This window comes from Chaetomium strumarium (genome assembly GCF_033439665.1).
Source record: "Chaetomium strumarium strain CBS 333.67 chromosome Unknown B0T15scaffold_6, whole genome shotgun sequence".
Lineage (NCBI taxonomy): Eukaryota > Fungi > Ascomycota > Sordariomycetes > Sordariales > Chaetomiaceae > Chaetomium > Chaetomium strumarium.
In genome coordinates this window covers 1864723-1876465 of record NW_026944434.1, presented here as the reverse complement: position 1 = coordinate 1876465, position 11743 = coordinate 1864723, and the positions used below count along the sequence as shown (strand labels likewise).

General features: G+C 54.1%; 2 protein-coding genes across 2 annotated transcripts; both read right to left on the bottom strand.

Annotated features, from left to right (window-relative positions):
* Positions 1–3653: 3653 nt before the first annotated feature.
* Positions 3654–5209, bottom strand: B0T15DRAFT_272411 (uncharacterized protein). The gene is made up of 3 exons (XM_062863481.1): positions 4527–5209; positions 3896–4467; positions 3654–3822 (listed from the first exon to the last, which is right to left on the bottom strand). The coding sequence occupies exons 1-3, from the start codon at positions 4714–4716 to the stop codon at positions 3697–3699; spliced, it is 888 nt and encodes a 295-aa protein (XP_062719150.1). The 5' UTR covers positions 4717–5209; the 3' UTR covers positions 3654–3696.
* Positions 5210–8754: 3545 nt separating this feature from the next.
* Positions 8755–10495, bottom strand: B0T15DRAFT_513560 (uncharacterized protein; the record flags this gene model as incomplete). Its single annotated transcript, XM_062868047.1, has 9 exons — positions 8755–8838; positions 8895–8945; positions 9227–9446; positions 9647–9651; positions 9709–9817; positions 9860–9901; positions 9994–10022; positions 10073–10148; positions 10443–10495. 9 exons carry the CDS (start codon positions 10493–10495, stop codon positions 8755–8757), a joined length of 669 nt encoding a protein of 222 aa, XP_062719149.1.
* Positions 10496–11743: the final 1248 nt, after the last annotated feature.

The following is an 11743-nucleotide window of genomic DNA, read 5'->3' as shown; positions in this document are numbered from 1 at the left end:
GGCTCGTGGGAGATACCATGGCATGGCATGGAGGGTGCTCCAGTCAGTGATGGGAGGGAGAAAAAAGACTGCTACAGATACACGCTGTCTTCCGGGTTGTATTGTTTTTACTTACTTTGCTCTCATACGGACATGGCATGGTTCTTTTGTTGCTTCCCCGGAGCCGGGCATGGAGAGAAAATGGACATAGGGCTCGGGCGGCTGTTTCGGGAGTTCAGCGAATACTTATTCCAGACGGTAGACAGGCATGTAAGCCAAGTTGAGCAGAATAAAGCATTGATGGGCTTGCTGGTCGACTCCCCGATCTCCGTGGTGGTTCTTGTCACTTGTGAGACTCATCGCTTTCTGGCCTGCCCAGCCCCTGAGTGATGAGCGTACATACTATATGTATAATGCTGGCCATTATTCCGCCTGTGACGACGGCCGTCCCGCTCTTCATGAACCCAACTTATACCGACCAGGTCAGCTTGGTGTTGTGTCTCATCCCGGTGAAACACACAGCTAGGCTCAGGCCCCGAACTTCTCTCATCAAGTTCTTCTTGTCAGACGAGTTATCCGATTTCTCCGTGGAGTTGGGTTCCTCGTCAATGGTCATATTCGTTCATTTGTTCCTGCTCATCTTCCGTCTTATAGCCCCCTTTGACGCTCTTCTCCCTCGCTGATTGCTTTTCTTCATGATTAGTTAACCATTGAGGGTAACATTAACCCACAAGTCAACCTGAAGCTGGATTCAAGACCGCAAACATGTCGCATCGCGAATCTAGGCAACAACAAACCTCCCCCTGGTCAAGGAACCAACGTTTCCCTGATGAAGAGAGCGAGACGGATTGCCAGATCCTACGCAGACGCACTGACGCTATGGCCTAACTATTCGGACTTTCTGGGGGTCCCTGTTCGGAGCGGGGTAGAAAGATCGGAACCTCAGAGCCTTGCTCATCGGACCGAGAGATCCTGCGTGGCAACAGAGGATCCGAGTAGCGAGATTGTTAGAGTGTACACCCAGGGGTATTGTAATGTATATACAATACAATACAGGGCTAGGGTCATGAGGGCCCACCGTTCATTGAATGTATAGTACAGTGTACTGTACGGAATACAACACACATTACGCTCATGCCCGAAAACTCTGAGTAGGCGACCTTCCGCTTGCTGACCAACTTGTTGGATAAACTATTGAGTTCAACAAGCTTCGCACGTCTGCCATTCGGGAAAGGACTTATCCGGTAAGTCTGCATGTGGAAGGAGGAGGCTCCAGTCGGATTGCCGGAGGATTTGAGTCCGTGCCCCGTGCATGACACAGGACAGTCGGGGATCTCCGCCGGTCCCGGTCCCGGTTCTCCGCCGGGCCCGGGGCCGGGCTCAGTTTCTGGGAAAGGCTTGAGATCCCGCGACAGGAGTCAAAGGACTCATCAGTGTGACTGGGGGGATGTCTTTCGGACGATTTGTAACAGAATTGAGGGATTCAGCGTTGTTGAGCAGCCACACTGGCGCATGCAATGACCAACATTTGCTCGCCAGAAACCAGGAGCAGCAGATATACCCGAAAATAACGCTTGAATGTAAGCCGTTGGCCGGTCTGGACGACCATGTCGCACCGGCGCACGATCCGACTTTGGCGAGGCGCTAAAGCAAGAAGATACTATACAATAATAGCCAGCACTTTGCTAGAAAACTAGGTCTGCACCAAGATGCATTGCCTCGCCTCCTCCGTGCTAGGCCAGCGTGATAGTTATTGGGGGCGATTGGCTCGCAAATGATAGGTAGTTAATGATTACCAGTGACCCAAAATGGGCAACCCTTAAAAGCTTACTTATATTTAGCCCCCACACCCATCGAGTCGACACCCATGCCCAGATGTTACGCGGCAACCAAAGTCCCAGACGCTCTATTGACCCATAACCAACAGCTCAGAGATGGAACGTAGTTTCTGCACAGCCCTCTGGTCCCCAAGGTACACAGTCGAGACAGTCTACACAGTATGTTTGGCCCCTATTCCGGAAATATAGATCGAGGCAGAGAGATCCTCCAGCCAAAACAAGACCTACACGCGGGACATCACAACCCCAGGGCCCCAGAGGGTGCCGCTGACACTGCACCGTAACCTCTAACCGATCTACCCATTGCTGCCGAGCCGCCGGTCCGGTCAAGACACCGGTCGGTTCCGAAGGTTGCCCTTCATCCAGCACTCGGCGATAAAGCCGTTCTCTCATCCGGGCCTCTCAGCAGGGTCTCTAGGTCTGGGACGCTTTGCCGCAACCAGGCGTGCTGCAGAGAACATGTGTTTTGCTCGCGTACGTGTTGCGCTCTGCCATATACGTACAGGACTTCGTACGCAGACGACCGTTGTTCGTAACCAACCGCGCAACTCCCCGGCGACATGGAACCTCCATCGCAAAGCGGTCTCCTGTGCGATGGAACGCAGGCTATTTTGGATTCGGTGTCGCATTGCACATGTGTGTTCGACCGTTCCGAGGACGGGTGTGCCCCCGAAGGGTTCCGAAGGCCGCGCAACCACGACGGAAACAGTAGCCCTCCCTTCCCCTCCACGACGAAGCCGAGATGTATATGCTGCAGAACGGCATGAGTGCATGATACTGTGGAACAAGCCCCCGCCTAACGACAAGCGGGTAAATTGGGGTTGTCATGTGTCAAGTGCCGCCGGCAGCAATTGACTTCGACGTTGTTGGGGGCCGGCCGGATCTTGATCCGTACGTCCGTGCTACAGTACTCATATCGGTATGATTGACGAGCTATTGGTACGGAGTGAAGTGCGAACAGGAAACACGAAACGGAACAATGCCCCCCCCCCTCCTCCCCCCCCCCCTTTTCGCGGATGTTGAACGAGAAGCGGCGTAGCCATGAGAATCGAAACAGAACGAGGCGTACCAGTGGAAGAACCAGGCCTGCTTGTTTGGCCTCGGAAAGAGATGACTGTACGCTGATTTTGAAACTCTTCCACGAGCGAATCGAACGGTTGAGCCCTCTCCCTCTCTGATGAGTCCCTCAGCCCTATTGCTGACAATTGCACTAGCGGCCGCAACAAGAGGGATTTGTCAGATCTTTATCTTACTCGCGCGGGGTCTCCTAAGCGTGCCAAGAGGGCGAGATCCGCGAAGCTGGCCGTGAAGAGAGGGGTTTATGTTATCTTAGCATTGGGAACGGGCGGAACACCAAAGAATGATTGATCATGTCATTTGTGCTCCATCGCTAGTAGTGACAGGCTACTATCTATCCACTGAGTGAAAAGGCCATAAATCTACTTAGGAGTTCCAATGTCTGCGTTGGAAAGAAATGGAAAAGAACACAGTTTCGAAAGCCTTTGCCGTAGTTTTCCCCCTTCCCATTACGGTCGAGCACTTCGACCGCCAATGGAAGGCAAGGAAAAAACTGAACGAGAGCCCAATATTCCCCTCATACGGTGCGCCCCTGATGCCCTTCCCGAGAAGACCGGCCGATGTATACAGATGCCTCAGTCCCGTCCCAGTTCCCGTGAAACATTGCCCATCATACCCCGTCTCATGAGAAAAGAACCAAGACAACACAAAAGGTCGAGATGTTCCCTCCGCAGCTCCCAAGTGTCCCAACGAACGAACCAAGAAGCAAAACAGTAAAAGCGGTAGTAGTTGATGCCCTATATGTAGCGTGAAACGTATCATGTGCCTTCCTGCGGCAGCCCAGAATGCCCCTTTCCCCCTTTCAGGGCTGCTGTTGCGTCATACTGGGGGAGCCCGGCATTGAGAGCGGCGTGGTGGGATAGGCCTCATAGCTGCCCGAGTCGGAGCAGGCCGCGGAGTGGTCATAGGAGTGCGAAAGAGGCGGGGTCTGTGTTGCGAAACCCGTCAGCACTTGGGGGTGTGACCAACCATGGTAGTACACAACGGATGAGGCAACTTACGTGTGGCATCTGCTCGTATGGCGACGGGTGTCCGGCGGGCCCCATGTCGACCCCCGGAATGTGCTGGTAGCCGTTGTAGCTCATGTACGAGAGACCCTCCTCGGCGCCCGACCCGCCCGGGTAGCCCGGCTCCCGCTTGATGGCGTCGTTGAAGTGCGTCAGCGATGGCAGCGTCACAGGCACCGGCACCGGCGGCGGCGAGAGGTACTCCGGATAGGCCTCGCCCGGCATCGGCCGATACCCTTGCACGGCTGGGTACTGCGCCATCATCATGTCTTCCGGAGGCGGCGGGTACGTCGAGTAGGTGAACATGGGAGGCGTGTGCGACCGCTCCCGCTCGTCGTAGGATGATGGCGGGAAGAGATAGTCGTCGTCGTGGTTCATAGGAGGCGTACATTGACCCTGCATTGCCGGCTTCACAGGAGATGGTGGTGCTTGCCTCTGCGACTTGTGCGTCTGTGTGCGCTTCGTCTTGGCTGGCGGGCTCGCCTTCTCATTGCCCGACGGCGGGCTGCCATCCGATGTCCCCGCCCGTCTCTCAAGCTCCTCCAGGCGCTTCTTGAGCTTCTTGCCTGTTGTGCGACGTTTTAGCCATCTGCGAACCCGCCCCTCCTGTGAGGGGGCTACATACGGTAGTTGCGCTGGGCAATGCGGTTCTGTATCCTCCTGCGCTCAGCAAGATCGGAAATCTTGGTCCAGTCCTCGTCAGGGTTTGCGGAGCTGCTGAAGGCGCTGCTGGTGCTGTGGTTGGAGTAGTGCCGGGTAGGGACGGGAGCTGGTTGCGCCGCATAGGCGTACGTATGTTGGGACATGGCGAACATGGCTGTCGTCGATCACCACCTCTCGGCTGGTGTGTGTTGGGAAGTCGAAGATTAGGTGAGAACCGAATTCCCAGGCCCAAGGAACAAGAGGGGGGTGAGGCGAGATGATATAATGTCTGAGACCGAGTGAGGATCTTTCGAGTCCGAGAACGGCGGATCTTCCATGGCTCGCTAAGGAAGAAGGGAAGCCTTCGGATTAAGTATCTGGAAGCTGTTCCCTTGGTCGGCAGGGTCACCCACATGGCGGCGTCCCCAGGTTCCCTTGTCGACTCCATTGTTACGGCGGAGTTAACTTCACACCCACACCCATAGCTCTGAGCCCTGAAGCCCTCGTCCGGCACTATCCACTGTGAACTGACAAGGATCCGAGGAAATCCCACACCCCGGTATGTACGCAGTGCTCGAGTGACTTCTGGCCGCCATCCTGCAGCCTGGGCGAGGTCTCCGCTACGGCGCCGCGACAGGGGCCGTCGTGTCTGGGCTAGGGGGGGTGTGATCCGTGGGACAGCTCTCATGCACGGGACCTGCGGGCTGGATTGATGCCAAGCGGGGGTACATGTACCTACGTACCCGGCCTGTCGCTTTGGGAAAGTCCTCCACCAATTACAAATTACAAGAGGTTTCTTTTCCTCTACGTGTCCTGGTAGTGGGGAGAATTCCCTCCACCAACTTCTCTGCGAGGATTAGTATTCTTCGCACTCACATGATGGGAAGGAGCAGGTCTCGTTAGACCGATCGAGAATACTAGGCGCAAGCTGTTGAGGATCGCAGCGGCACTACCGCACTCTCGAGCGATTTCAGAGAACGGGGTGTAACGAGAGTCTTAGCTTCGGTGCCAGCTCCGGCAGCCCGCAGCAGTGCATCTCAGGATCGTGAACAAGACAATGTGCGTGGTTGATTTTACGAGGTGGTCAATTGCGGGGACGGAGACCAAAGTGTAGAAACGGTACTCCGTACGAAGCAGCTCCGCCACTGCGTGTTGGCAGGTAAAATTAGCCCAGACATTATATTTTACCCACCACTACTACCCGTTTGCAGCAGGACGGCAGCGTACGTTTCAGCCACCGTGGAACCAATGGCACAGCTGCGTTTCTGACCCATCGGGCCGTAGGGCTGCGGTTCGGTTCAGATTACCCAATCGGGCCAACTTGGGAATCTTTTCGTTCGACCCCACTCGCCCATCACCAATATCCTTTTGTGATACTAGTAGGTATTGGTAATGGCGCTCAAGATGTCAGGAGTCGCTGCAAGTTGTATAGGTACGTATTCCTCACAAACATCTTTAACTTTTGCTTGATATTCATCCCCTAGATAGGGGTCTCCCTGGAAGCTTAAGATCTTTTGCTGTCTCGTTTTAACTGCCTCTGTCAGGCGCTCCCCGCCACAGTGACAAATGGCCGGCACGCTAGCGGAATTCTGGGAGCGGTGCGGGCAAATTGAACGCCCGCACCCTTGTACGTGGTCGCCGAGCTCTCACAAACAAGAACCCCGTTCTATGAATCGATTGCTTGCAGTTTTGAATCGGACGACCTCTGCAGAACGAGGCCCTGGCCTAACTTCCAGAACCGTTCTCTCGCAGATGATACGACGATGGCACTTTCGTGCCTCAGACTTGCTTCGTTGCAAATAACTGTGGAAGCGGACCAATCACGGCTCCCTGTCAGTCCTTCACCCAAAGTGGTCCGCCGTTTAACTTAGTTCGAATCTCAACACCTTAAACGGGCCGGGAGCTTAGTTCAACCAGGCCTTGGCAGGAATAGGACTCCGTTATTCGTACCTCTCCCGGATGACACTAAGTACTTTTATCCCCGTAAACTGGAGCCTGCCTCGGATTCGCTTGCGTTACTAATCGGGGGTCCCAGTAAGTTAAGCTCTATTCCAAGGTGCCCCTGCGTTGAGTGGTCGGACTCCCGAGCTTCTCATTTCCTTCGAAATAAGGTTGTCGATGGGCGCCTTGGCATGGCAGTCCGTCGGGGTTCATCTCAACACCTACAGTCCCCGTAAGCAAAAATCAAGTTTGTGACAGGCAAAATGTTCAAGCTTTTATGATTCTCTTCTAGCCCATCAACTTGTCGCTCTACGGCCCGCTTATTCGTAAGTTTTGGCCCCCGTTTCTCGTCTAACTTAAATTCCTAATTGGGCGCTTGAGCCAAGCACTTTTCAGAAAACGAAGACGGACGATCGAGAACTCAGCCCTACACTCTGCATCCATTAGCTGCATAGACAGGCGCCAGATCGAAGTAGAGTTCATGAGTCGTCCACCATCACTACTATTATGTGCGTACTCAGTACTCACCCAAGATGACTTCCCCGTGGGTAGCTTCGGAGTCCACGGTGATCTCCGACCCGGATCTCAGCCAATCCCCGCGGATTCCCACAGAGCCCGGATCCGTGGGGCTCGTCTGGCCAATCAAGCGCCGCTCCTCGTATCGGAAAGATCTCCGCCCGGCGCAGCCTCCGCGTTCTGTCCGGGGTCCTTGGATACCTTTTTGTACGTTTGCCGTTCACCTGGGTAGCAGAAAGATCAAAATTGTTCGTATGTCCCAGGCATCAGGATTTCCATTCACCAAAAGCCATGGGAGCTGCTATAAATTTCCTGATATAGCATCAGGATGTCGTGGCGTCCGCCACGGGTCACGACGGTACAAGCTGACCTGGGCATTTTCGTCATTCTGGCGATAACGCTACGGCTTGGCCCGTGGCTTGCTGCGGCGTTGAACACTTCCAGTCGAGGCAGGAAGGAGGTCAACGGCACCAAAAGGTCGACGCCAAGCAACACGCTCAAGGGGACCATAGCCGTCTCGCTGCCATTGGAATGGCTGTGTTCTCTGCAACTTGTTCTCGTCAATTGACACCCGGTGGGCGAAGCCGACTGGTTTTCAGTATCCCGGAACAACGGGACCCGAGCGACCCAAGCCATCGGGCCGGGTTCGGAAAGCTCCAATGGCGCACCACATCGAAAAGGAGACCTTGGAAACACTATGTCTGTGCTCCTGACCACTGGGTCGGCGCAGCGAGTGTAGCTGTTTCCAATCCCCCGGGAATGGGGCCGGGCTACACAGTATCCACACTACGTGACGGCTGCACGGGAAAGGCGCGGTCTGCGCATGCCACAATCCGGCGCCATTCTTTAAGGTGCTGACCGGACCACGCCACCTCCGAGTTGCTTATCACCTGTTTAAGATCACCACCAGTCGACCACTGGCGTTGGTTCAAGCGGCGCTCTTGGCCTTTGATCGAGGCCAACCATGCTGTATGTGATGTACGGTACTGCACTCGAGTCTCAGAGCCCTAGTCGGTTGTTCTGCACTTGCTCCGAGAGGACAATCCGGAATTTGGGGTAAGAGTACATACGGATTACATATCTCAAGCACCCGTCACCGCAACGGCAAGGCCGTTTATTATGTCAGAAGTCTAGTTTGCCGAGACGTGTTTGAGGGTCTCTCCGTCCATGAGTGGACCGAGATGGCGACTTCAACTGAAAACTTTAAAATGCGTAGGATCTCACCCTTGCAACTGCCAGCAGCTCTTTTGCCCAGCCCAGTATCAATTCTCGATATGAGGCCGGGACCGCAAGGCGCAGGGCAAAGATTCGTTGGCACATCGACCGCTATCGAGACATGTGGGCGCAGCTGTGCCAGTGCTGTGCATCATTGACAATACAAAACAGACGAGCTTTTTGCGAGAGGAAGCGCCGTCATCAAACCTCAACCCCGTCTGAGCGCGCGAGCTGGGGGCTCCGGTTAAGATTGGCGGATTCCCGCGACGCTATTAGCATAGGTACCTAATCTCGAAGGATATATCCCGAGTTGGATGAATAGGCTCCCTGTAACTCCGAGTACCACTATTAGCCGTTATCGGACCCCGCAAACGGTCCAGACGCATAATCTATACCACCCGTGCTCCCTGGAGCAGCAGCTTGCCACTTTGGTACGAAACTATGCAGATGGTATTCCGTCTCTTGAGACCGGTGCAGGTCATCAGCCACGGCCAAGTTGCCTCAGTTTCAGGTGGAAGTGTACTGTGATACTGTGTAAGCTATGCATTGCGCAGCACTTTTGCGTTCTGTGCCGCTTCCTCAGTGAACATTGGACAAATAACAAGCTCTTTCTCATTCAGCTTCTGTGTACTAACATCCAATACGCGGCCCCCAATTCACACAAGCATGTGTAACGTACCTGATCTTCGATTTCCCCGCAGGCGTGTAGTTCAGAAGCAACAGATGTTGGCTTGAATGAATAAAGGCATTATCTCATTCCAACCTTATCTGACCCCAACCATTGGTGAGGAAGCCGAAGTAAATGAACGGTTCGCATTGCCGGGATAGCTCATTGCACTCTTGCAATCCGCATAGCCTCGCTCCAACGCAGTAAATGTACGTAAGTACTTGCCATAGGCTACTCCCAAGTACCTGTATGGAAACCTCCTTCCAAAATCAGTAAGGTGGAAGAAGAGGCCGCTGTCAGACTCTCTGGAGTCTAGAGTCTAGACTGTTTTTGATGAGATTTACGCGCAGGATAATGGCACGATCCGCTAAGGAGTATTTGTGAGTCTGGCAGCGAACAGCCTTCGGGTTTTCGGATCCCGAAAGCGGGTATTGCAAGGTCACGGAATTCCAAATCCCCAGAAGTTTCGGATACGCGGAGAGAATCGCCGTCAAGCGACTCTTTTGAGCCCCGGGTCCTGATGATCGATGTTCGGTGATCTCATCAATAAGCACCGCTGAGGACCTAGACGTCAGGGGGTTGTTTCCGGGACAGTCATGTCCTGGAAGGTGGGCAAACGTGTAGAAGAAGGATCGAAAAAGGAAGGTCGTGATAACCTTGGGTATACGATCCGTAGCGTGGCAGGTGGCAGAGCAGCCAGCGCTTCCCGAAAGTCCCGGCATTGATTGTGAGACCTGATTGGCATGAGAGGGGGGCGGGCATACCTGGTCTATACTGTTGTAGACGCCAACGCTAGAGCAAGAGAACGAGCGTCAGCGAGACGTACTTCGTACCAGGCCAACGGGAATGCAGATGCATCGGCAATGTGACTACCCGATCCCAGTGCCCCGACACCGGGTTCTGAGGCAGCATAGGTAGCTAAGGGATACTGGGGTCTGGTTGGTTCCCAGCAATCAATTCAGAACCGACAAGCTCACACAACGTTGGATGCCCGGAGACATAACGGGTGGTTGAACCAACTGTCCCAGTGTTGTTAGACTGGTCCTTTTAGAGAGACGGCTCGTAAACAAGCTGATCAAGTTTCGAGGTGTATAAGATGTACATTACATACGTTGCATTGAGAGGCACATATGGCCTTGCCTGGAACATATATCAGCAAGCGAAGACGTCGTAGTCGCAACGGGCCATACCTGGGGATTCGTCAAAGGGCTACTCATCAACTCTGCCACCGAGCCCCTTGACGGATGGGCACTTTGGACAACGCGGCTATCATGGGAGTTTGTGGGGAACGAGAGAGCTGACTCGAATCAATGCGGGGCCTGGTCATGTAACCCTCAGGGCTGCTTAGACGAGGCGGGCAAAATGTCTTCTTTGAGACAACCGTCCGATCAGACCCTGAAACATGAGCGAGAAACGGTTCTTTCTGGTGCTAGTACCGTAGTAACGTTATCCATATCAAGCCTCCGTTTTCTCATCAGCCGCGCGATCCGGACGTGTCAATTCTGTCGGCAAAAGACGGCCTACTAACGTCGCATCAACCCTATCTTAAAACAAACCCACTCATGCCTAAATAAATAAATCCGCGTGGATTTCCCCTCCGTGGCTTCCTTCATTGTTGCTGCCCTTTAACCCCGTGGCTGGTGCGGAAAACAGACACTGGCTGGATCGAGCAAAGACGGCGCATGAAGTGATCTCGATACCTGACTACCTAACCTGAGTGGGTTTTGCGGACTTCCACCCCCCTAACCGCCGCACGCTATGCAGTAGCGTGGTTACATCGGTACATTCCATACAATACACAGCCAAGTACAGATGACCTACCTGCGACATCTCGTAGGGCTGGGTTGTGGCTGTACATAGCTCCGTTCTCCACAACATGAGCTCAAGCTTCGATGCGACGTGTATCCGTAGCTCCTACTCCTCCTCACGGCACCACAAGCGGTTGAGAAGGTGGAAAGAACCACAATGACTATACGGCGATACCGATTGTCTTCGGGTTCTTACACGTTGCAGGTATCCCTAATGCTGGTTGCTACCTACGGTCTTCACTACTAGGTGGTACTACAGTAATAAATACCTAACGCACAAACAGAAGAATCCGTGAAGTCTCGGAACGCACGCTCAGGGTACAATAGCGGGGCTGTGTTGATCCGTCGGCGACCTAGTACGGCAGACACCGCCTTCTGATCACTGATCTGCTTCATATGGCGGTGTAGGAGACTGCGACGGGCAGGAAGGGTGTGTTACAAAATGTCAAGAACCCTACATATAGAGTGCATGGTGATTAGAGAGCAGCACCAAGAGTGCTGGTTACACCTAGGAACGGGAGTGGTGGCAACCTGTGACAAATGCATGTTTTGGGGCGGATCACCCGCCGTGCTGCATGTCGGTAACCCCTCATAGGGCTGAGTTGCTGTGAGGTCGGAGTTGCTTGTTGCGGTAGGAAAGCGACTACACCTCGCTAGGGTGGTGATAAGGACCCAAAGTTCATCCGGAAGCATTCAGGTAGTCTACACCAAGAGACAAGGCCCCGCTCGGGAGGTGCCGGCGTGCAGCAAATTAGGGTCCTTGCAGTCCCTTGATAGCTGCTTTGGGAACTGTCATGCAACTCTCAATGGAGGGTCAAGAGTACTGTTCGTCTGGTAGTAGTCCCGTCGAGGCGGTCAACATAACATTAGCCGTGCCATCTGATGCGGTAGACAGGGCCTCATCGAGACTGGGGTATTGGCGAGGATGCAGAACTCAACTGTAGGAGATCGCCTAACCAGCGACACGAACCCCATGCGGTCCTTGACCTCAGAGCATGCCCAGACGTATCAAGAGATGGGGGGGGGGGGGGGGGGTGCTTGCTGCTGCCCACA